The following is a 24,623-nucleotide window of genomic DNA, read 5'->3' as shown; positions in this document are numbered from 1 at the left end:
TTGTAGGAATTCCCTTTTCTGGGAGCCCCTGAAAAGCGAGAAGGCAGAACAAAGGCAGTGGTAAGCGGCTGGGAGTGCTCTCAAGGAATCCTTATCAGCTTAGGCTGGGTTAAAAGATACTTTATATAGGTGCTTAGTTTATGACCAAAAGTTGATGCCTTTCATTCTATGTGATGGTTTGAATCAGTTGTTCTCAAGCTTTGGGATCATCTTGATGGTTGTTAAAATAGTTGGTTATGGGGCGCCTGGGTGGTTCAGTATAGTTCTTGCTTTTGGCTCAGGTCATAATCCCATGATTCGTGAATTTGAGCCCCACATCGGGCTCTACACTGATGGTGCAGAGCCTGCTTGGGATTCTCTCTCTCTCTCTCTCTCTCTCTCTCTCTCTCTCTCTCTCTCTCTCCCCCTCTCCCTCCCCCTCCCTCCCCCTCCCTCCAGCCCTCTCTCTGCCCCTCTCCCACTTTCTGTCTCTCTCTCCCAAAATAAATAAATAAATAAACTTTTAAAAAAAAAAGTTGGTTAAGGGGCGCCTGGGTGGCTCAGTCGATTAAGCTTCAGACGTCGGCTCAGGTCATGATCTCATGGTTTGTTGAGTTCAAGCCCCACATCAGACAGCTCAGAGCCTGGAGCCTGCTTTGGATTCTGTGTGTGTGTCTCTCTCTGCCCCTCTCCTGTGTGTGCGCTCTCTCTCTCTCTCTCTCAAAAATAAACATTAAAAAAAATAGTTGGTTAAGATAGCTGCCCCTCCACCCCCACTGAGTTTCTGATTCAGTAGGTCTGGTGTGGGGATTGGGGGTTTGCATTTCTACCAGCTCCCTGGTGCTGCTGCTGATCCGGGGATTACACTTTGAGAACCACAGCTTCAACTGTCCACATTTCCCCTGTTCTTTTTACTCACTCCAGGCAGACAAGGGATTGAAGGGGATATAGAGAGAATTAAAAGAGCTTATGCCTGTTGGGAAGTGGGGAAGAATAGCTGGGGTAAAGGAGGTGGCGGATGGAGCAGCCTGTTTCTGATATTGGTTTGAAGTGTCTAATGGGGATCCAACCTCCAGGCTCTGGACACAGGCTGTTAATTTGTATTCAGCACGCCATCACCAAACCTTCAAATTCAGCTCTCTGGTTTATCACCTCGTGTAAAAGGAAATGAAGATGTAAAAACCCATATAGCCCACCTTGCGGATCGTAGATATTGTGCAAATTATACCATAGCTCTTGCTGTAAATTTCCTGGGCAGCAAAAAAAGTAGTTACAAGACGAATGGAAGAGGAGGGTGTCGCCACATGGGAATGGAGACGAAGTGGTGACATTTAAAGAAGGAAGGCATTTAGTAGTAACACATATTTGTTGAGTGAATGGACGCATGGCTGTGTTATTTCACAGTGTTAAAACCAAAACTGTTGATGAGACTGAGAAAGGGACAAACTTTAAAGGTTACAAGCTCATTGGTTTTCAGATCATGAGAATTAATAACCCTATTGGACCGCTGTTCTTTCCTACTACAAATGGAAGACTGCTCAGCTCAGGCCAGGACGTGTTGAGATGCCGTCACGTTTCTGTGAATTGAGAGGAAGAGGACAGCTCTAGAAAATCCCTAGGTGAGAAGTTGCCATGCCATCTGGTTTAGGATAGTTGCTTCTGACCACCGCTGGAGAGCTTGGGTCCTCCTGATTATTGCCTACATGCCTCACCCTGAACCTCAGCCTCTGAATTATGAGCGCACGTGACCCCAGGTTGGCTCCAGGTCTATACAGGGTTTCCTCCACCATCAGTTTCTACCTGCTCTGCCCCTGGCACTACAGAAACTGGGGTCTGACCTGGGGCCGCACAGCGATTCTGACAACGAAAGAGATTTACGATATCTTCTCTTGTCAAACAACTTGCAAGTTTTTCCCCCTGTGGATAATTCCCGACTTCTGGCAAGATTGTTTCTGGATGTTATGTTCATTTTATGGCAACATATGTTTTAAAAGCTGACACAATAGCTTGTAGCACCCAGTGTCCCCTGGCTCTTGTTCAGAACTGCCTGAATTTTATCTTCATCACGTCCTTCCAATGGGTCATGTTGGGGTCACCAAAAGTGATTTCTACGGGAAGTTCGGACTTGAAGGCCCTATACAACTCTGGGTGAATCCCAGCAGACCTTTTGCATTACGTTTTAGTGGTTCACTGTTTTAATAGGCCCCGTTAACTGTGCACATGGGGTGCCTGCCTGCGATCCGTGTGTCTTTCTGAAGCCAAGCAGTTCGTCCAAATAGAACCTTCTGGAATTGACAATGGGCCGTGAGGCAAACACTCTCCTGAGTACCTTCAGTTCTTGTACAAGGCAAAAATGCACATGAATCTATCCACAGCAAAAACGATTCTTTTTGGGGGTATGGGATTTGGGCACACTCAAATCCAAAGTTGGTTTCTTAAGGATGGACGTAATACTGATTATGGGAGCAATGGCTAATCTATCCTGCACATCCGCTGGCCCAAGCACTTTGTATATGTTATCTGATTTAGCCGTGACATTGGGAATAATTACCTCTGCCATAGGGTGTGGGTTTCCGCGGGGCCTCTGTGCTCTACCTATGTTACTCAATAGGTCTTCTCAACAATTCTATTATGGTCCCCATTTTATACATGAGGAAGCTGAGGGACTGAGAGGATAAGCCGAGACTTCTTTGAGTACGGATTCTAGAAGCATCAAAGCCTAAATTCACCAGGCTCCTTTCAGCGTCGGTAAACTGGATAGATTCCCATTGTGAGGCAACAACCAAAAGCCTGAAAATGTAGTACCGGCTGACGGAGGGTTACATTGTACAGCAAGCAAAGGGAGTCAAATCAAGGAAGGAGAGCTAACGGGCTTCACTTGTGCCAGGCACCGTAGCTCTTTGTATGTCTTCCCTCATTTAAACCTCACAAGGGTCTTCTGAGGTAGGTGATACTATCCCCAGTTTTCAGCTGAATATGGAATCATCAGGAGGCTGAGGAGCCCTGAAGTCAAGCACCAAAACCACACTGGGAGCCAGCCTGCCAGCTGGAGAGCCCACCCTCTGAGCCCTCTTTAAATGCACTTGAAAAAGAATTCCTCCCAAGCCAGTAATGCTTGACTGAAATGTTACAGGTTGCTAGAAAAATACGTGTCAGAAAATTATGACACTCTTCCTCTTCCTGAATGATTCAGTCCTAAAAGCATTAAGTGGGCAGAGCAAGGCCCTGGGCGGGGGCTGGAAACAAAAGGAAGAAATGGGGAGGAACGGGAGGAGGAGCCGGCCAGCCTGGGGCCTCACTCCTCGCTGCTCCAGGCTGGGAAGGGGTGCCCGGTGCCCTCCCGTGGGAACAGGGGCGCTGACACCCACGCTAGCCTGTCAGCACAAAGGCAGGGGGCTGGGGGTCCCCGGGGAAGCTTCTCCAGCATCTGCTCCAAATGCTGGCAGGTTCACACCCACAGGGCCCATCTGGCTCGCTGACTCAGGGACACTCCTGAGTAGTTCCGAAAATCCCCAGGCCACCCTCACAGTCCCACCTCTCTGCTGCCACTCGTGTGGGGCCCAGGCACGAAACCCCGGGATCAAGTATCCAGCTGCTCTTGGAAACAGTGAAGGTTTTCCTGTCTTAGCAACGACCTTTCCAGATACTTTCCCAGCCAAGTGCCCCGCCGTTGGGTTCTATGAAAACATTCAAGGGGCTTCCCTTGTCCTTAGCTGTCATTAGTGGGTTTCTATTTGAGGTAAGACAAATAGCCATTATTTCTGAGCTCTATTCGGTGCCAGGTGCATAATATCCTTGAATTTTCACAACAGTCCTGAAAGGTGAACTTTGGCACAAGGAAGAACATTTTAAATGACTTTCCCAGACACCTCTTGTAATTTTAGAGCTAAGGCACTGAATCAGATTTTCTGATCAAAACTCAAATTGAGCTTCTGCAGTGCGCCAGGCTGCCTGCCTTTGCATGAGTTGGGGGTTTTCTAGTTTTCAAATATGGTTTACTTTGTGAACTTGACTTTTTTTTTTTTTAAACAAGAATTAAATGTTTTCCATGTGCCGGCACAATGTTGAGTGCCTTTATTTAGATGCCTTTGATCCTCATCGAAACCCCATGATGATACAGATATAATAGATGAGGAGACAAAGGACTAGAGGAGTCAGGGGCCAAGGTCATACAGAGGTCAGACAGGACTCGGGCAGCTTGCCTTAAGCAGCCGTTCCCTTAAACCACTTGATTACATCCATCATCCCCAAACTAAGGGAACATTCTCACTAGATTGTGAAGATAAGGTATATTTTTAAATGCCTGGCATACAGGTACTCAACAAATACTAATTCCTTTCTTCTTCTGTCCAGGTTCCAAGGATCTAGAGCGTGACAGTATTGATCCCAGAAGCAAAGATGTTAGACTTCAGAGGCTGTTTAGTCTGAGCCCCACACCGAGCAGACAGCTAGGAGAAGTGAAATGATGGATGGAAACAAAGACTTCGTATTTTTCAGCCTCCCCCAGCACCCCGCCCCCCCCCCCCCCCCCCGCCCAAATTCCCAGGAGACTCCATGAAGACCAAAGCCTACTGGTTTGCTCAACTTTATATCCGTCATCTGTTACAGTAGGAGTTTGAAAAGCCTTTGTTGAATGAATGAATGCCAACCTCCTCTTGCAGTTAAGTTGCGTTTGAAGTTTTGAAGGCTCCCCCCCCACCCCGGAGCTTTGTATCTAGGGGAAAACTGACAATCGTTGGCTCCCTGCCCCAACTCAATCAGTGCTCAGGGGTGACTCATTGACTTGGTGAGGAGCCCAGTTTCCCAGCTGACGCGCTGTACACAGCCTGCCCCCGGCCAAGTGCGGGATTAACCACCTGCCATAGGCTGTGGGCTGGGGAGCAGGCACAGTACAGTGGAAGGAACCCTGAATGCATGACCTGGCGTCTCGTACTTGGCCTCCTCTCTCTCTGCGTCGTACTACCCTCCACCCTGCAAGGAAGGAGTGGACCAGACAAGCTCTGACCACAAGGCTGTATACAATGGGGAGACACACTGAGGGAGAGTGTAAATTCATGGGCAGGGTGAATCACTGCCCCAGGCTGGTGTTGATCTTCAGCAAGAGCTCAGAATCAGCTTCCAGGAAAGACCTAATGTTTGCTGAGCACTGTGCTCGTGACTTGCCTTTGTGCAGTTCTGTGGGATCCTCAAAACTAGCTTGTATGGAAAACTCTTCAACAGTAAAAAAGGAATAAGCTATTGATACATGCAGCCACATGAATGGATCTCCAGGGCATGATGCTGAGTGAAAAAAAAAAAAAAAAAAAAAAGCGCCATTTCCAAGGGTTATATTCTGTATGATTCTACTTATATAAGCATTCTAGAAATGACAAAATTATAGAGGTAGAGAATAGATTAGTGGTTGCTAGGGATTGGGGAAGTGTGGGTGGGGGCCTGACTATAAAGGAGAAGCGTGGAATCCTTTTGTAGATATAAAACAGTTCTGGGGTGCCTGGGTGGCTCAGTTGGTTAAGTGTCTGACTCTTGATCTCATGGTCTGTGAGATGGAGCCTTGCGTCTGTGATCTCATGGTCTGTGAGATGGAGTCAGCTCTGTGCTGACATTGAGGAACCTTCTTGGGATTCTCTCTCCCTCTTCTCTCTCTGCCCCTCCCCTGTTTGCATGCACTTGCTGTCTCTCACTCACTCTCAAAATAAATAAACTTTAAAAAACCAGTCTGTATCTTGATTGATTGTGGTCACACAGATCTATGCAGGTGAGAAATTGTACCAACTAGGCGCGCGCACACACACACACACACACACACACACACACAAATGAGTGCATGTAAAACTGATGAAATCTGAATAAAGCATGTAGATTGTACCAATGTCCATTTCCTGGTTTTGATATCATACTATAATTTGTAAGATGTTACCATTGGGGAAGGCTGGGTGAAGGGTAAAGGAGACCTTTCTGTTCTAATTTTACAGTTTCCTGTGGGTCTGTAAGTACTTCCAAACAAAAGTTCAGAAAGCCTATGAGATATTATTATCCCATTCTACAGAAGAGAAACCTGAAGCTCCTGGAGGTCATATAGATAGCTCTTAGTAGGAGAGTAAAAATTTGATTCATTTCTCTTGAAACCGCTTAAAAGCATAGAGTTGAACAAAAATCAATATGGCTGCACTAATGCTTCACGAAGCTGCAACTGAGCAATCTTTTCCTCTCTTCTGCAAAACTCCCCTCCTCCCTTCTTAGCCTTTTGCTTCAGGAACCCGGTACCACCTGGAAAACGTAACGAAAGAGGCTGGCAGGAGGTATACAATTCCTGTTGAAAGTGGCAAGATCCGGTTATTTCCCTATAAAACCCACCAGCCCCTTCCTCCCACCCAGCTTGCAGTTTTTAAAGGCCTCAGCGGGTGGCAGCCTCTTTTGCCCAGCAAAGCAAGAGAGCTGATGCTCCTCTTTATTCCACATTCTCTCTTGGGGTTCCATTTTGGCTGCAAAATATGAGAGTTGGTTTTCAACAACACTCTGACCTCGGAACTGTGAGCTTCTCTGTCTACCAAGGGCTTTGGGTGTGGAAAGGGAGCCGCCATAAGCCAGCCCATTATAGTCCCAAGTTGTTCTCTACTCTACTCTACTGACTTCGAAGTTCTACTGACTTCTCTACTCTACTCTACTCTACTGACTTCGAAGTTCTCTCTTCAGAGCTTCAGTGCCTGATCCTGCCAAGGGAACACATGCAGGATTTGTTTTTTTCCACCTGGGTGGTGAAAGTCTATGCCTTAGCTCACTGGTGGGCAGACATTTTTGGAGGGCCTCTGCTGTGCACTTTTATTACATCTCTTGGCCCAGGTTCATCAAGGCTTTGGTTGGAGGAGAAGGAATGACCCTGAGCACCCGCAGTTTGCTCTCAGAGGAACGGAACGCTTCTTCACCCACAGACTTAACTTTCCCCATCTCGTTTCTTCTAGCTGTGCTTGGCATTTGCTACGCGGAGGTTGGCGTGGGGAGGCACACCGTGGAGACACTGAGACCAGATGCCTGAATTTAACAGGTCTATGGCTCATTTGAGGCGAACGAGGACAAGTCGCAACAAACAAAACAAGGCAAGAGAGAGCGAGAGCGGCTGGGGAAGCAGCCACCAACTCTCCAGATTAAAGCTGCTTCAGAGGGAGGTATCTGATGCACAACTCTTCACAAGCGGGTGGTGTAAGTATTCACTGACTTGTTGAGTTTCAAGCAGAGGACACGCGCCCTTCTGAGGTCAGATAATCTTTCAGAAAGGAGCTAGGCTTCAAGAAGAGAGAACCCCAGGCCAGAAGAAAGACACTGGCAAAGGCACCATTAAATTTAAAGTACAAGCCTTTGAGTAGGAGCAAAGATGTGGGCACAGCATTCTGTTTTGACCTACCCTGTCCAATATGGTAGCCACTGGCCACGTGTGACCACTGAGCACTTTAAATGAGGCTAGTCTGACATGACATATGTTGTAAGTGTAAAATACATGGCCGGTAGTTCTAAGACTTAGTACAAAAAAATGTATGTCTCAATATGTTTTATATTATATATTGAAATTATATTTTTGGTATATTGGGTTGAAATAATTATTAACATTAATTTCACCAGTCTCCTTTTACATTTTTTTTTTTTTGGTGTTTTTTTTGAGACAGAGACAGAGCGTGAGCAGGGGAGGGACAGAGAGAGAGGGAGACACAGAATCCAAAACAGGCTCCAGACTCTGAGCTGTCAGCACAGAGCCCAATGTGGGGCTCGAACCCACGACCCGTGAGACTGTGACCTAAGGGAAGTCGGACGCTTCACTGACTGAGCCACCCAGGCACCCCTCCTTTTACTTTTTTATGTGGCTACTAGAAAATTCTAAATGATGTGGCTCTCATATTCTGTTGGACAGCCTATCTAGCCCATGCTTATTCTAATGCTGACTCTTTTTTCTGCTCCCTTTTGTAGCAGCCGTAGTTTGGGGTAATTTCTCTTAAATGATCTTCCTTATCTCAAGAGGTGATATTATTTATAGAGTACTTTAAAAGATGGTAAAGAGCCTCCAGGGCCTCTCTGCTTAACAGTGCTTCCTTGGTAGCAGTTTTCATATTCAAAATGAGCAAAAGAGAGGAATGTTAAAATCTTTACCTCTGAAATCACCATCAGAACAGTCCCTTTTACATTCCTGAAGTTTCCATGGAAGCTCTGGTTCTGAGGGACTCTGCTTCCTCAGGGTAATGTGAATCACAGTTCTGGGGATTTAGAAATGATTTTTGACAACATTTTAGTTTCTCTGGTTTTCCTTTCCCTCGCATCTGAAAAGCCACGTTGAAACAATCAAACAGGACTCTTGCGAGAGTCCTTTCATTCACTGGATTTGACTTGCGTCTCCTTTCCCTGAGGCGTCCGCAGTCGCTAGACCACAAAGGAGCATTTACGTGTTCCTTCTCATTTTCTCATCTCATTTTCAAGAAGGGGAACCTAGGACACTGATGTTATTTGAAGGGGGAAGGGGTGGGATTTGAATCAACAAATTGTCCGTTCTGCTGTTCACTGTAATTCAGTTTTAGCAGGAAGGGCACAGAGCTGCTGACTCAAGTCGGCAGTCTGCAGCCCAACCTCTCTCCCATCCCCCTGCCCTCATCCCTGGGCGGTGGGGGTGGTTGTGATGAGGTTTTGGGGTGATGGTGGGGTTTGGAGCTGATGGTCAAGAAGGAATTCTTGAAGATGTCTTTGGTGCAAAGAGGTGATTTTATTAAAGCATGGGGACAGGACCCATGGGCAGAAAGAGCTGCACTGGGGTTGTGAAGAATGGCTGGTTATATACTGTGGACTTGGGGAGGTAAAGGCAAAAAGGAAGTTTCCAAAGAGATTTTCATATGCTACAGAAGATTCACAGGAAACTGCAGGCAGAGCTATTGTCGAGCTAAGGTGGTTTTTCCCTCCAACAAAGCATTCACGTTAAGACAGCAGGGAGTTCCTAGAGAAATGTTACAGTCTGTGTTTACCTCAAGTATGTGTCAATGGGCTGCAGGTTGGAAGGAAATTTAATTTTACCTGCGAAGTATGTTAGAACCCCTGGAAAATGAAATGACATAAATTGGCATGGGTGCAGATGGTGAAATCACCAACCAGGAAAGCTCCTTAAAAGTGCCTTAGAGGGGCTCCTGGGTGGCTCAGTCAGTTAAGCATCCGACTCTTGGTTTCAGCTCAAGTCATGTTCTGCGCTGACAGTGCAGAGCCTGCTTAGGATTCTTTTTCTCTGTCTCTCCCCTGCTTGTTCTCTCTCTGTCTCTCTCTCTCTCTCTCAAAAGTAAATGTTAAAAAAAAAAAAAAGTGTTTCAGAAAGGCCCCAGTTAAGCCCTCAGTCACTGAAGTGGGAGAAGGAAACAGAAGATGCCTTGTCCTTGGACACCTTGAATTGGGCAAACTGGAGGGAGCAGTGCCGAGACCAATGATCGGCCAGGGGAGCATCCCTTCTCATTTGATGCTTTCGTCTGTCTGCACTGGGCATTCCCAGGAGACATCATGGGGGATATGAGGGTATGAAAAATTCCTAGGCTGCGGGCCAGGTGCCGGGAATCAGGGACAGGAAGGCACTGTTCCAACAGTGGGAGACAGGCAGTCCTGCCTTGCACTAAGCCAAAATGTGTGATCTGAGCTCAGCAGGGGGAGCCGTGCGGTTTAAGAGGAGTGGGGGGTAACAGAGGGATGCCTGCAGTGGATGCTAGAGCATTTTTCTTACTGTGGTAAAATGCACGTAACATAACATTTAACACCTTAACCACTCTTAAGTGTACATTTCAGTAGTGATAAGTACATTCCCCTTGTTGCATAACCACTCTCCAGTCTCTGGAACTCTTTCCATTTTGCAAAACTGAACTCTGTAGCCTTTAAACAACACTCTCTTGTCCCCTCTCCCCAGCCCCTGGAAAACCCCATTCTACTCTATTTCTGTGAATCTCACTGCTCTAGGTAATGCATAGAAGTAGAATCCTATGAGGTTGTCTTTTTGTGATCGACTCGTTTCACTGAGTATGATGTCTTCAAGGTTCATCCATGTTGCACCATGTATCAGAAATTGCTTCCTTTTTTAAGGAGGGTCTGTATATAAATGATTCCATTATCGGTTCATCCACCGATGGACATTTTGGTTGCTTCCATATTTTGGCTATTGTGAATAATGGTGCTGTAACACAGATGTACAAATAGTTCTTCAAGAGCCCAATTTCAGGGGCACCTTGGTGGCTCAGTCAGTTAAGCGTCTCTTGGCTTGGGTTCAGATCATCATCTCAGGGTCATGAGATCAAGCACTGAGTTGGGCTGTGTGCTGAATCTGGCGCCTGTGTAAGATTCTCTCTCCCTACTCCCTCTACTGTTTGTGCTCTCACTCTCTCTCAAAAAAGACCCGAAATTTCAGTTCTCTGAGTTATATACCCTGCTTTGGACTTGCTGACTGAAAAAAAAGTCAACCTCAAAGTAGGTTAGTAAGGGCTTTTTGTTCCTTGTCTTACCGAGGACTGTATAGCCCAGCAGGCAGTTTTCCAGATTGCTCTGAAGAACTCCAAAGCTTGTTAGCTCACAGGGGATCATGTGCAAAAAGGGGAAGGAATATACCTGCCTACAGGCAGCTCTCTCAAGGTATAATTGCATGTCACAAGATCTGGTTTGGTTATAAAAATCAAGGTTTCCTAATTTCCACACAGACATGACAAAGACCCTGTTGTCACCTTAACATGTTAGTGCACAGACTGGACAGTTCTTCTCCCTCTGCTCCCGCCCCCACCCATTCATATGTTGAAACCCTAGCCCCCCAATGCTACTGTATTTGGAGATAAGGTCCTGAGGAGATAATTATGAACTCATAAGGGTGGGGTCCTAACACCATAGGACTAGTAGCCTTAGAAAAGAGACATATGTCCCCACCCTCACCCCAGCTCCACCCCAATCACCACATACACCAAGGAAAGGCACGTGTGGACGTGGCAAGAAGGCAGCTGTGTGCGAGCCAGGAAGAGTTCTCACCAGACACTGAATTGGCTGGAACCTCCACCTTGGATGTCTAGCCTCCAGAAAGAGGGTCCCTTCTCATAAGATAGTAATTCTGTTGTGTAAGCCACCAGCCTCTGGGGTTTTGTTATGGCAGCCTGAGCTACTATGGGTCCGGAAGTGGGGTTGCTGGCTGGATCAGATGGTAATTCTATGCTTAATTTTTTGAGGACCTGACATACTGTTTTCCATAGTGGCTGCACCATTTGGTGTTCCCACTGACACAGAGCTGACTTTTGAACAGAAGGGAAGAGGGGGTGGGGACAGGGAAGAGCGCCTGAGGAAGAAGAGGGTCCTTTAAGGAGCAGGACATGAGGCTGCATCCGAGACAGGAGGGACAGTGGTAGAGATGAGCCTGAAGAAGCAGAAGTGTGTTCTTTATCCCCAAATCCGTGAAGACTCTCAAGGGATTTAAAATGGTGGGGGTGAGGTGGGGAGGGCTGGCATGACCGGATTTGTATTCTCAACAGTCTTGAGAGGAATGTAGAAGATGCTTAGGGAAAGACTATAAGAGAAATTCAGGAAAGAGGGGGTCAGAGGCTCGAAGATAGCTCTGGGAATGGAGGGAGGCCTCAGACAGATGTCGAGGTTGTATAGCAAGCTCAGAGACAGAGGGGCTGGGATTTAGGAGAACCTCCCAAGATGGCCCTATGATTCTCCCCAGTGTTTACGCCTGTACAATCTCCTCCCCCTTAGTGGGCAGGACCTGGGACTCGATTCTAGGCAACAGAGTGCATGTGATTTCTGCTGTGGAAATTGCAGGATCCGTGGGCCCTTAATCGAGGACTTTCTTCTTCGGTTGCTGCCAGCCGGCTTGTGGAGAGTACCTAGTGAATCTCATGTGTCCAGCAGAGAGGAATATGGGCCTCCCCACGCATTTCAGGGCCCGTCTTCCTTGAAGAGAAGGCAAGAAGCAGGAAGACACATTTTTCACTGCTGAGAGTAGTTTTATTTAGGTGGGCATAACAGTGCAGAACCAAAACAGTGCTTCACCCTTCCCTACACAGCAGCCTTGATTTTCCAGCTTTCATCCCTCCCTAAAGGGAGGCCGGCTGGATCAGAAGGCAGAACTTGGACAGGCGGCTTACGTGGAAATACAAAAATGTAACAGTGATAGCCACCAAACTGGAGAGTTTCCAGGTTCTTGTGCTTTTTTTAAGGACCGTTTTCTAACCATGATACGCTGTCATCCTTTGATCCTTGTGGAACAGAAAGTGATCGTTCTTACCAAATGATACAGCAAAAAAAGCATGCGTGTCTCTCTTTAAAAGTTCTGGAGATGTTTGGTTGTTGAAAAGAATGTGAATTACACCTAGAGCACCGCTTTACACAACCCCATTAGGCTGTAATTATGGTGCTTTTAAAAAACTCCGACTTGTAAACAGGAATTGTTGGCTTCATCCTTTGTAGGGAACACTGGTGACACTGTCGAATTCTACAAGGACTTTCCTCCTCTGGTGGGCAGGGGAGAGCACTCAAAGCATTAGAAACTCTTGTCACTTTCAAGAACTTGAAGAACAATCACGGATCAAACACATGCTTTCAGTGACAGAGTATTTTTACAGCTAAAGAGAGAACGCTGAAACAATACATTTCATTTCCAGCAGGCTGAACAAAGCAATCACGAATTAACATCTATTATGTTCCACAAATGACACAATATCATCTTTGCCAATCTTTTTTAAAGGTTTCACATCACTTGTGAATAACAGGACCAAACGGCCAACGATCGCCCAGAAGGAGCCACTTCATCTCCACGCCCTCAGAAGAACCCCCAATTACTGGCAATTGCGCATTTCAATCAATGTTCCTTTTCAAGAGGTCGCTCTGGGAAATAACAGAGATCAGGGGCTTTAAAACTTCAATTTCAAAAAAAAAAAAATTTTTCATCACTGCAAGGCAACACTGAACTTGTACTGAACTTGGAAAGTGGTCACAATGTCACAGTAAAAAGCCAAGGACTGTCATTACTTACATGTAGAGCCCTAGTCATTTACAGAAATATTCCTCTCTCCACCGTGAGGCTGAGTCTCCCCTCTCGTCTCCTGCCGAGGACGGTTTGCCTTTTAAATCAACACAGTTGCCAACAAACTAGGACTTCTCCTAACAGTGTGTTCATGTGTTCACTAAATATTTACACAATGTTCATTACACTCCAGCCAGTCGCTGTGGTAGGAGCCTGTGATACAGCACTAGATAACTCCCATCATTGTAGATATTCTATCAACTGGGACTGACAATAAGCAAAATAAACCAACGCGAACACAGTTTAAAATGCATGCGGCAATCCACCCCCAGGAGCAGAACTCCCTGTCACAGGACGGAGGCCGGCAGTGCCCCCAGCCCACCTCCGCTCAATGTTGGATAGGAGAGGATGCTCAGTGAACAGGTAGCTTCTATGAGCGAAACACAGACGTGCAGCAAGCCCTGCCGCACAGCTGGAAGTTCTAGCATTTTCACAGCACAGCTACAAAGGAGGACAAAGCATTTGACAAGGGCTGTGCTCACCCTCACCCACACTCTAGAGAAGCCGGACAGGGGTCGCTCCAGGCCATTGCCAGCCACACGCACTCTCTTAGTTGACTTTTTCAGCCTGACTCTACAAAATGAAATCCATTCCTCAAAAGGTAGAGCATGCTCAAGAGTGCCAAACACGATTTCACTAAGTAAACACGCAGCAGCTTTCCACGTGGGCAAAGGGGCCTCCGTTCTGTGCCGTGCGGCTTGGTCTCCAGCCACAAGAGCACAGCTTCGTGGATGACGATGGCCCCTGAAGGTGTATTTAGTGTTGTGTGCATCCCAGAGGAAAGGGTTCGTAGCTTTAAAAGTATTGGCAAGGGGTCTGTAACTTCCTGGAGGCTTAAGAATGTCTACATTCCCGTCTTAAGATGGGAAGTCTCTGCCTTCCGTGTGGTAAAAGCAAACACGTGGCTGGATACTGCTTTCAGAATGATCCGTTCGAGGCCCAGCTGGTGCTTTACTAGGAAGACGTGAGCCGGAAACAAAGTCAGTGACCCTGGGGTACTCATTTAGGATCGGTCTGTCCCCTTTTAAATGACTCTTACCCTCAGAAAATGGGACCCTCAAAAGTAGTCCTGTAAGCCAGCAACTCACAGGAGATGAACGAGTTAACTTTCTTGATAACACTTTTTCCCAAGCCAGAATGTACGACCGGGCATCCACATCAGCCCCTTAGCTCCACGACTGTCGTTCACGGGCAACTCCATGTCCGCCACAGGCTTGCCCTCCTCCGCAAGGTAAGGTGCAAAAGGCCAGTGGAGCTCCTACTACTCAAAATTGCTATCTTATCGTTTTGTCCAAGCTTCAGACTGGAGTACTCGTGGCTAAAGCAGCTCTGGGAAAAACTGCAACCAGATTCTTAAAACCACCGGCTACAGAGGCTACGGCAGAGAGGAAAACAATATGGCATCCACCCAGAACACAGAGCGTTTGCTGGAAGTTTTCTGGAAGGGCCTTTATTGTGGCTGCTCTTTTTTTGTACCTGCCTCTGCCTTTGCGGCCTTTGACTAGACTGTGAACTCCTCAAAGCTGTGCCTTATTCATCACAGCCATACCATCAGTGACTAGCAGGACTAGCCTGGAACATCGCAGACCCCACTGGAGCTCAGCAACCACAATCCTGATGAAAGGATTACGTGTGCCAGGGCTTACGGAGCTGCTGTTTTCCTAAGATAGTGGATCCACTTTTACTTCTTCAAAATACAAATAAGGGGCAGCCTATAGAGAAGATGAAGCTTTTGTGGGGGCGGGGGAAGTATATGATAGAAAAATACCTCTCCGAAATCTTTTCCGAGTATAAAAAGAAACCAGTGAGGAGAACTGTGAACAGTGAACACACACACACAGTGATATAAAAATGAGGGAAAATGGGATATTTAGGTGACTACCATTTCTAAATCACACTGTGTAACTCAATGGTAATAAATATCATGTAATAAGAATAATTTAAAGCACTGATTGCATCCTTAATACTTATTATTAGCTTTCCATCTCAGAAACCATCACAGAGGCACAGCTAAAATCCGCTTCTGTGAATACTCTGGAGAGAGACTAGAATATTCTCAGAATATTCTCAGCTTATGTAACTTTTGTTTTTCAAAAAACAGTAGTTATATTAAACAACTATCGCTAAGAGTCAAACGTAAACTTTAGGTTCCTGAGGATTACTTACTTTAGAAATGTGTTAACTTCCTAAGAACAAACACAGGGAGATCCACAGATACAGTTTTAAAGAATTTTGTATAAAATGTAAACATAGTTAGGACCCACTTACATGGTTAGAAAGGGAAAAGTTTTTTTTTACATATTCTGAATCGGACTTAAATGTTTATGAAATAATGCTTGGGTGTTATATACCCGTTTTTAACATGTAGTCTATAATTCTCCATCAAAACCAGAACGTCCTTCCCAAATGGCCTCAAATTTGATACCATACACTTCTAAATTAAAATGAATTTTTAAAAGATATGCTCCAGTGTAAATAAAACAAACCGCTAAGTTGTTCTGGCTCCAAGCACGCCATATGGCAGATGTCATTTATATGTTCTGATCGTAATAAGCAAAATGTCCCTCGTTTTAAGCATTCCGTGTTCCGCTCGTTTAAGTAACATCCTGTTTCGGTTCTTTTGACAGCAGAGGGTTACCTGCAGAAAACCCCTTGGAAAACTGAGTTGCTGTGCATGTGCAGATTTCCCCACGGTGCCCTTTTAGCGGCATTCTTTTCCTGTACAGAAGTCACAAGGAAGTATCCTTTGCACGCATCTCGTTCACCAAGTCTCCCGTCAGAGCAGTGCATGGGCCCGCAGCCCTTCCCAGCAGAGTGCGACAAACCACGGTCAGCGATTTCAGTTAGCCAGGGTGACAAGCAGCAGTGTGAAGAGACACCAGCACCGTCCCCAGGTTAGGACACCACCGGGAGCAGGACTGCCTGTGGGTCGGTGGATGTTTCTCTTGTCCAACAGTTATTAACACAGAGGAGACTCAGATTAAAATTGTATCCTGACAATTTATTATTTTTTCCTAAAACAAATTAAAAATAAGGCCTCCCAAAGTCCTTGCTGGTAGCTCTGAGTCTCACTGCACTATCTCCACAGAAAGGTGTCCCTCTGAGGCACTCAAAGGGCTATGACTCTTTGATGAGCCTTTCCACTTTCCATTCGATGAGGACTTACACATCAACACTTGCTGTGGTTCACTTATCTCCATGGTGCCTCTCGTTGGAAGTCCATGAACCTTACTTCCACACCATTCTGTTGACCGTAATTTTCATCAGGGACTCGATAAGACACGCTCAGTGTCTCTACCAAGAAGCACTGGCTGCAAACCAGCTGGAAACCCGACCGAGTGCTTCAGCCGTTACAAATCCCACCTCACAGAAGTCACAGATCTCAAGTTGAAAGGAAAAAACCTTCAGCAAGAAGAATCCAGAAGTCTCTGCCGAGCATCCTTCCCTCCATTGCTAACTTTAGTTTCACTGGGTGCATTCAAATCTGTCAAAATGGAAAACAAATATTGATGGCAGAAGTCACACAGCAGGAAGCCACAGCAGGAATTACTTTCCCTTCTAGAAATCTCAGCGTTCTTTGCCTTACCGGCTTTTGCTTCTGAGCCAAATTTCAGAGCACAGTGAAGCTAGGTCAGCGCCACAACTAAATCAGTGAACTTTCAGTCTCTTTGAAAGGAGGTGGAGAACAACAGGCAAGAGGCTCAGAGGTGCAGGGACAGAAGCAGCAGAACGGGACAAGCGTGAGCGAGCATGACAGCAAGCAGGAATGCCTGAGCAAGAGGCAGCACAGGAGACAGCGTGAGGAGGAAAAGGAGGAGAGAACGGTCTGGAGGAGGCACACCTTCCTGTGGAGATCTGAGGCAGCACCAGTTCTCTCCCTCCGTCACCCAGTAGGGGAGGGGTCTCACCTAAGACCACACAGGAGAATGGTTTAGGGACGCCGGGCCGGGGTAAAGACGGGACGGTTCGCGGAGGCCGGCCGCCTGGGTGTTCCGTGGGCTTCCTCAGCCTCTGCCCTGAGAGCTAACCCTACCTTTGAGCTCTGCTGTCGGGTCCTCCTCCTCCTGTGCCATCATCTCCACAGTCCCGGGTCCTCTGCCGTCGACAACGTCCATCTTGATCAGGCCAAGGTTCGTGAGGAGAAGCATGGGGTCGACACCCTGGCTGCTGCTTTTGATGTTCTCCAGCACCTTCAGACACTTGTAGGACTTGAGCTCACTTATGTTCTCCTCCAGGAAAAGATTGTAGAGACTCAGGTCGTTGTACCCTTCAGACTTGAAACGCAGGACTTCGAAAGTGGGCAGGATTTCGTACACTTTGAGAATGTCCGTCTTCTGTCGGGACGGAACACAGAGCGTGTAGACAACCACGGGAGCCAACAGGATGTACACCATGAGGTTGATAAAGCTGAGCAGCTGGAAGATGCCGACGGCGACGAGCTTGCACTGAAACCGATCGGGGATGGTGGTGTCATTTCTCAGGATCCCCGACTTGATGCTGCAGACAAACTCATCTGAGAGGGAGGAGAGGCTGAAGTAATAGCCCAGGTAGATGCACGCTAACAGTATTATGCTGAGGGTCAGCAACCGGCAGCTGACGTACTTGACGATCAAATTGTTACAGTGTTTCTTCGTCTTCAAGTACTGCTCCACAATTGGGTACTTGAAGTGGCTTTCAGAGATCTCCCACAAACTAAAGGGTGGGGGGAGAATAAAAACTTCAACCCTTACGAAGATCAAATGTTAAAGACGTACACACAGAGCAATATCACACTAAAAATCTCAAACACCTTTCCTCCCTCCCTACTTTACCTATAACTTCGCTGGGGTATCAGGGAATAAAATCCTGTTTAAAAAAAAAAAAAGAAAAGAAACAATAAAATGCTCTCCCCCTTAACGTTTTAAAGGTCTGGTTCATTAAATGAGTTATAATTGTAAATCCTTAAAGTGCCTGGCACTCAGTAAATGCTAAATGTTGACTGATTCTACTACTTTAAAAAAAAAAACAAAAAAAAAACCACTACAGTTTTCTCAAGTGTGCAGAATAAAGAAGACTTTCCAGCCCAACCAGAACATGCGCGCCTCCTACAGGGGAGGGGCAGGAGGCAGCCAGCTCCTAGGGCAAGGGGGGGTCAGGCTCCAGACGGACAGACCAGGGTCAGGTCCCAGCTCTCCCACTGGTAGCTATGGGAGAATGTTTTTATCTGGGGAAAAGGGGGGGGGGGCAGTAAATAAATGCAGTTAGTTGTAATGACATTCTGAGGGTTAAATGAGATAATGTACTAGGAGAGCTCAATGTGGTATCAGGAATATTAGCTATAAATACGATCACCATTGTTAATGACAAGAACCAGAGAAGACTATGCAACAGGCAATGCACTGCCTACTCATTGCCCATTTTTCTCACCCCAGTTCTCCAAGCTCAGCAGCCCCATAATCCTCTGTGCTTCTCCACTGAGGAGCAGGTCAAAGCAAGCAAGTACGTAGCGCCTTAACCTGTTACCCTACCTACATCTGCCTTCCAGACCACGAGACGGCGGCATTGCCCGCAAAAAGGGAAAGCCTCCTGATATGAGGACAGGTGCGGAGGCAGGCAGGTGGGGGTGAGATTCGGGGGAAGTGGGCCTTCCAGGCTCCCACAGGCTGTCTGTAGGTGGATGACCGCCCCCCATCTAGTACAGTGCGAACCCAAAGCCCAGACGGGCAGGAGAAGGGCTGAGACCTCACACCCCAAAGCCTGACGAGAAACAAGCCGGAGCCTGACTTACCTTTGTCCTGTGTTCTCATTAACACCCAGAACTGGGCCAGCACCGTCTCTCATGTCCTGATCACACACGCTCTTTGCGGCTTTAATGGAGCGGTTGTATACTTTGTCAAGTTCTTCCATGATAAACTTCAAATCTGAGCAAAGATGAGGAGCTGCTGCAAAACGCCAGAACAGGGAGGGCAGGTACAGGAGGATGGCGACCAGGAGCAGGATGTAGGGGAAAAACTGGAAAACAAGAGAGCAAATCATGGGTTCAACAGGTGCCCCACTTAAGTAAACAAAGTGTACCAGTGCTGCTCTCACTTTTCTCACTTTGAGACAACGTGCACGCGCATGTCAATTTTGGAAATAGGGCTCATTACCTCGTAACCATTTTTGGCTGAATTCACCTGCCCAGCTACTTAACAGCGGTAACTACCTTTTTTCCCCCTCCAAAAGACTTCAATTTGAAATAACTGGCAACTACATGGTGACGCGTGGTGCCTCCGCCCTAATCACGGAAGGGAACAAAAAAATAAAATTACTCCCACGTCCTTTAGTGTAATCCCTCAGTAAAATCCCAATTAGGGAACAGATAAATGTCACAGTGGTCTCTGGTGGTTTTTGGGTTGTTTTTCATTGCCATGGTGTTAGGAGGTCACTAATCTTAGAGCTCTTTTCTTTCTCCTCTCTCTAGAATTTGGGAGAATGACCCAGGAATGCAGACTTTATCCAATATGAATTAGAAAAATTGTGGCTTCAGTGATCCAACAGTCACCCCTATTAAACAGCTGGAATAAGTCGTTAAAATTCACAGAATGCAGGATAGGCCTTCCATGCCGGACACTCCTGAGGACCGCCCAACACCCTCATTTTCCAGTGGAGTAATCTCAAGTCCAGACAAGCCAACCGTAACGGGCAACAGACATGCGGAGAGCATCTGGATGTGGATGTACATGCAAAACAAACACAGAAGGGTTCAGGAGTCAGAGCAAAAAGCAAAAAGCAAAAAGCACCTGGTCACCAGGTCCATCCAGCCTTAGGAAAGGCTTAGCCCTGAGAGAAGATAAAGGAACACCATGTACCGCAGTTAGCACGGACCTGAGATTTAGTCCAGCTTAAGCGTTCTTGGCTACTGAGGTCACTGAGCCTCTCACTCTCGGAATGAAATGGTTGTGTGATACAGGTATTATGAAGACTAAATTAGATAGTTTATGAAAAGTGTTTAGCGTGGTGCCTGGCATGTAAAATGCACGACAGCACACCAGCTAAAACCAACAGAAGGGCCACCTGGTGGGCACGTGATCTTTAGTCCTCGCATGGACCCTGATAAGGCCTTTATCGATGGCTTTACTCTCAAAGGGGAAGAGGAAGCCCAGAACAGTTCCTAGCCACAGAGGACAAAGTGAACCCACGGCCATGCCTTTCCCACTGGAATACGCTGCAAATTATTTTATTTCTCTGGAAAATTTCTCCCGATCTTTGGCTTGGTCTCCAATTGCCTCAGAGTTGTGACAGTGATGGCCTTGAGGTGACACAGAAGTCCCACCCCACAGATCTCTAGGGGCAGGCAGCTGGCCCAACACCGTGACTCTCACTGTAAAATCAGATGTACGGAGCGTTCTCAAGTAACAGTCATCCGGTTTTCCCGCTGTTACCACTTTACATTTCCGTGGTACACTTGTCAACACTAAGAAACCATCATTGACCAAATTTCAGACTTTCACTTGGATTTCTCCAGTGTTCCCATTATTGTCTTCTTTCTGTTCAGAGATCCAGTTCGGGGTCTATCCGTGACATTGAGGCGTCGTGCCTCCCTCGTCTCCTTGATTCTGTGACAATTTCTCAGGTCTTTCCTGGTTTTTCATGTTTTCCATGCTTTTCATTTAAAACTAACACATAAAGTAGCACCTAAAAGTTCACAGAAGAAATGGGTGATATGGATATAGTTATCAGAATATTAAACAAATTTGTGTGTGCTTATTAACACATTAAGTAGGACCTAACCCGTGCTGTACCACCAACTCTGAAGTGGTGAAGAGATCTGTGACAGAATCACAGAGTCCACAAATACCATGATGGATCGTTGCTTCCATGGTACATGTTTTCTGAGGTTACGTTTTACTCAAGAGATGCATAAAAAATAAAGCTGTGACGTGTCTTCCTACCCTCGTTCCCGGGTTCCCTGCCACCACCTTGGAGCCCACGCTCGGAATTCCCGCCCCACAGGAAAGACGGCGATGGCACAACGCCTCTGAAACTCTGCAAAGCCCCTTCACCAGTACAGGCACTTCAGTCCGTACTGGGCATGGGATGGGGTTTCTCAAAATGACTCACCCATGTGCAAAGGGCCGCTACAGAATGACAACCGTAACAGGCTGCGATTCCATGAATTTTGGCTACATAATTCGTAGCTGGCTGCGGTGAGAAGCTCTGTTCCTTCAATCCTTGCCTACTCCAAAGGGGGGTAAAAATGGGATAAAAATGTAACCGTGTGATATAGAGTCAGTGCTGCTCCCAAGACCAAGAGAACCTGGCATTTTCTTTGGAAACTACAGAGGGAACACAATCTCTAATTTGGGGCTGCGGAGTAGTTTTATAAGTCACTTTTGTTTCTAGGCAATTTGAATTAATAGAATTTTACCACAAACTGTTCTTCTGAGTTAAAAAGTGCCTGTTTACAATCTGTGGCAATTTTCCCAACACGGCTAGGTGGTACAAGAATTAGTACCAATGAATAGATCAACATAGCTCATTGTAATTGGAAAAAATGAATGTTTAAGGGTATTTACATATAGGGTGTTTGCTTTCTCTTCCAATATCCCTGTACCTTGATCACCTCTGTAAGGAATGTAGTTGAATGGCCCATTCCTTGGTTTTCCCCACAGTGAAACCTCTTTTTCATCAAAAAGGAAAATGTGACTCTGTAACAAGGTGGTATTAAAATCGATTCAACAGAAACAGGAATCCAAAACAGCGTTAAATTACAGTCTTTAAAATCCTTTTGTCCACGTAAGGAACATGGAAAAACTGCCAAGCTTTACGAGTGCATCTGCTGGGTGGGAATGGCTTTGTCCATAAGCTTTGTCTGCTCCCAGTGAGGTCCGAGACACCGAGCATCTCTCAAGGCCACGGGTCCGTTAATGTGGTTCATGTTAACACCGAGCCCTTCCAGTGACAGTGAAGCTTCTCGAAACCACGCGGAACCAAAAGGAAGCACAATGCCCAGTCTGTGTGCCTTAAAAGTTTGCGTTGTTTCTGGAAGGGGTTGTAGTTAGAACAACAGAAGCTCCAGATGGAAGGAAGTGTGGAGAGGCTCTGGTACAGCCTCCTTCCACATTCGAGTCACCCCGACCTCCTCTAAGGCGAAGAAGCATCCAGTTAGGACTGACCATCTCCTCCCCTGACATGTATGTGATCGCTTCTTACGGGATTAAATGCAGATGGGTAATTTCTTTCAAAAGCATCTGGGCTGGGGGCACCCGGCTGGCTCAGTCAGTGGAGCACGTGACTCTTGATCTCGGGTATGAGTTCGAGCCCCACACTGGGTGTAGAGATTACTTAAAGAAATAAAATCTTTAAAAACAAAAGGCAAACCACCTCCCGCTCCAGAAAACCACATCTGGGCTGGAAGCTTGGCCCCTACAGACAAAATGCACAGAGTCTGCTCCAGGACCACATAGGCCAGATGGGAATACAAGCTAACGATTAAACAAAACATGAAAGTGAAGGCCACTAAATACACAGGTACTAAGTACCGAGCAACTTGAAATGTCCTTGGGGAGCTCAGGGAAGGCTTCATAAAAGAGGTGACATCTGAGCTACGTCTTCAAGTAGTGAGGCACTAACAACAACAACAAAAACCCCCAAAATAATTCCATAAGTATATTAAGACCCAGCTCAGATTTCACCTTCTTGTGGCCCTTCAGACACACTCCTTCCTCTGCATGGAATTCTGTCTCTTTTTCTGCCAAGTGAATTCCTACCCGTCGAGGGCACCAAAGCAAATGAGCGAGCCCACGGTGAGGACACAGTAAGAGCTGAGGCTGGAAGAAGGTACTAGGGTTGAATGGGGTCCCTCCCCGCCAAACTCATGTCCACTCGGAACTCAGAATGTGACCTTGTTTGGAAATAGAGACTTTGCGGACCTAATTAGTTAAAATGAGGCTGTACTATATCAGAGTGGGACCTAATCCAGTGACCGATGTCCCTCTAAGAAGACCATTTTAAGACACAGAGACACACAGGGGAGACTGGAGTGATGCATCTACAAGCCAAGGAACGCCACAGACGGCTGGCCACCACCAGCCACTAGAAGAGAGGCACACGACTCTCCCTCTGAGCCCCCAAGAAGGACCCCACGGTGCTGACACCTTCATTTCCAACTCCTGGTCTCCAGAAATATGAGAGAAGGAAGTTCCGCTGTTCCAAACTACTGAGTTTGTGGTAATTTGTTACAGTGGTCCTAGGAGACTCATATGCAGGGTAAGCAGGAACTAAATTACAAGGCCCTCACCTTCCCACATCATACACAATGGGAAGCCACTGGTGGGGGGCATGAGGAAAATTTATTTTGGAAAGATTCCTTCAGCCGTGGAGAAGGGAACACACTGGAGGGCAGAGAGACAAGGCAGTTGGTTGCTGCGACGGAGAGGCGGGAAGTGATACGCACTGAACTGAGGCAGCAGCCATGGGGAGAGGGGAAGACAGGTTTAAGACCTATCAAAAGCAAGAGGCGGACATTTCAGTGCCTACCTGGAAGTGAGGGATGCAAGAGGGAAGAACAGAGGCTAATTCTACATTTCTAGCTTATGCAAGGGTGTGGGGGATAGTACCATTAGTTGCAATAAAGAAGCAAGAAGGAACAGATTCCAAGCAGAGGGGAGTGAGGTGGGAGGCAGATCCAAGAAGATAAGAAATTATGAACATAAGCTACTCACACCCCAGAACTCTAATCCTAGTGGAGAGTAAGTAACTGAAAATAAAAGAAAAAACTCCAGCCAACCTTACAATTGAGGATTTTGTAGCATATAGATGGTTGAAGCCAAGAGTGACCGAGATCATCCAAGGAGAATGTGTAGAAGGAGACAAGAGAATAAGAGAGGGACATGGGATCCTAACATTAGGGTCGGGCAAAAACAGAACCCTGGAAGACATGGGAAGGAATGGTCAGAAAGTAGGAAGCAGGTAAACCAAGAACAAATTGCACTGGGGAAGTGATGTAAAAAGAGACACAAAAGATGTCTGCTCTTGTTTGCATGTTTTTCAGATAATAGCCCACTTTTTTTTTCAGTTTACTCTTTTGAGAAAGAGAGAATGTGAGAGAGAGTGTGCAAGGGGAGGGGCAGAGAGAGAGGAAGAGAGACAATCCTGTGCTGTTAGCACAGAGCCCAGCACAGGGCTAGATCCCATGAACCGTGTGATCATGACTGAAGCTGAAATCAAGAGTCAGAGGTTTAACCGACTGAGTCACCCAGGCGCCCCAGAGAGAAACCCATGTTAAAAATAATCCCAAATGTAGGAAGTCACGAGTGAAGGTCTACCCAGAAGGCCAATGCAATGCATTCCATGAGCAGCTTACAGAGGACAGAGAAGGAGGTGGTACACCATTCTATTCTGCGCTCTTGGGAAGACACCCAAGGCAGTGGGCTTCGTGATTCATGACATTCTAGGAGGGGCCTAACACAGGAGAGACCTAGGGAAGACAGGATGGTAAGCAAAGCACTTAGGCGTGGAAGTAGAAAGAGACTCCTGACAACAGAATTAATACCAAGTCACAAGGAAGCAAGAAAAAACCTTCCTAAAGATCTGTATGAACATGGAATGAACTGTCCTG

General features: G+C 46.6%; 1 protein-coding gene and 2 long non-coding RNA genes across 6 annotated transcripts in view; 2 read left to right on the top strand and 1 right to left on the bottom strand.

Annotated features, from left to right (window-relative positions):
- LOC132661149 (uncharacterized) overlaps positions 1-7,524 on the top strand; it is an 86,924-nt gene extending 79,400 nt beyond the window's left edge. For all 3 annotated transcript variants that reach the window (XR_009602082.3, XR_009602084.3, XR_009602083.3), the window contains exon 4: positions 6,939-7,524. This is a non-coding gene — a long non-coding RNA (uncharacterized LOC132661149). The remainder of the gene's footprint in view (positions 1-6,938) is intronic.
- A 2,946-nt stretch (positions 7,525-10,470) lies between these two features.
- LOC132661150 (uncharacterized) lies at positions 10,471-16,034 on the top strand. Of its 2 annotated transcripts, none has more exons than XR_013550076.1 (2): positions 10,471-11,161; positions 15,670-16,034. It is a non-coding gene; the product is annotated as an uncharacterized LOC132661150 (long non-coding RNA). The 2 variants fall into 2 exon arrangements; XR_009602085.3 differs by lacking the exon at positions 15,670-16,034 and adding an exon at positions 11,779-14,647.
- The window catches only part of PANX1 (pannexin 1), a 46,654-nt gene continuing 37,280 nt past the window's right edge, over positions 15,250-24,623 (bottom strand). The window contains exons 3-5 of the mRNA XM_060605332.3: positions 18,810-19,033; positions 17,076-17,734; positions 15,250-16,526 (exon numbers count right to left, since the gene is read on the bottom strand). Of these exons, the coding sequence (XP_060461315.2) occupies positions 16,447-16,526; positions 17,076-17,734; positions 18,810-19,033 (963 nt within the window). The 3' untranslated portion in view covers positions 15,250-16,446. The remainder of the gene's footprint in view (positions 16,527-17,075; positions 17,735-18,809; positions 19,034-24,623) is intronic.

The sequence above is a fragment of the Panthera onca genome, chromosome D1 (assembly GCF_046562875.1).
Source record: "Panthera onca isolate mPanOnc1 chromosome D1, mPanOnc1 haplotype 2, whole genome shotgun sequence".
Classification (NCBI taxonomy): Eukaryota; Metazoa; Chordata; class Mammalia; order Carnivora; family Felidae; genus Panthera; species Panthera onca.
Note: the sequence above shows the minus strand (reverse complement) of the source record. Positions and strands in the feature narration are given on the sequence as shown.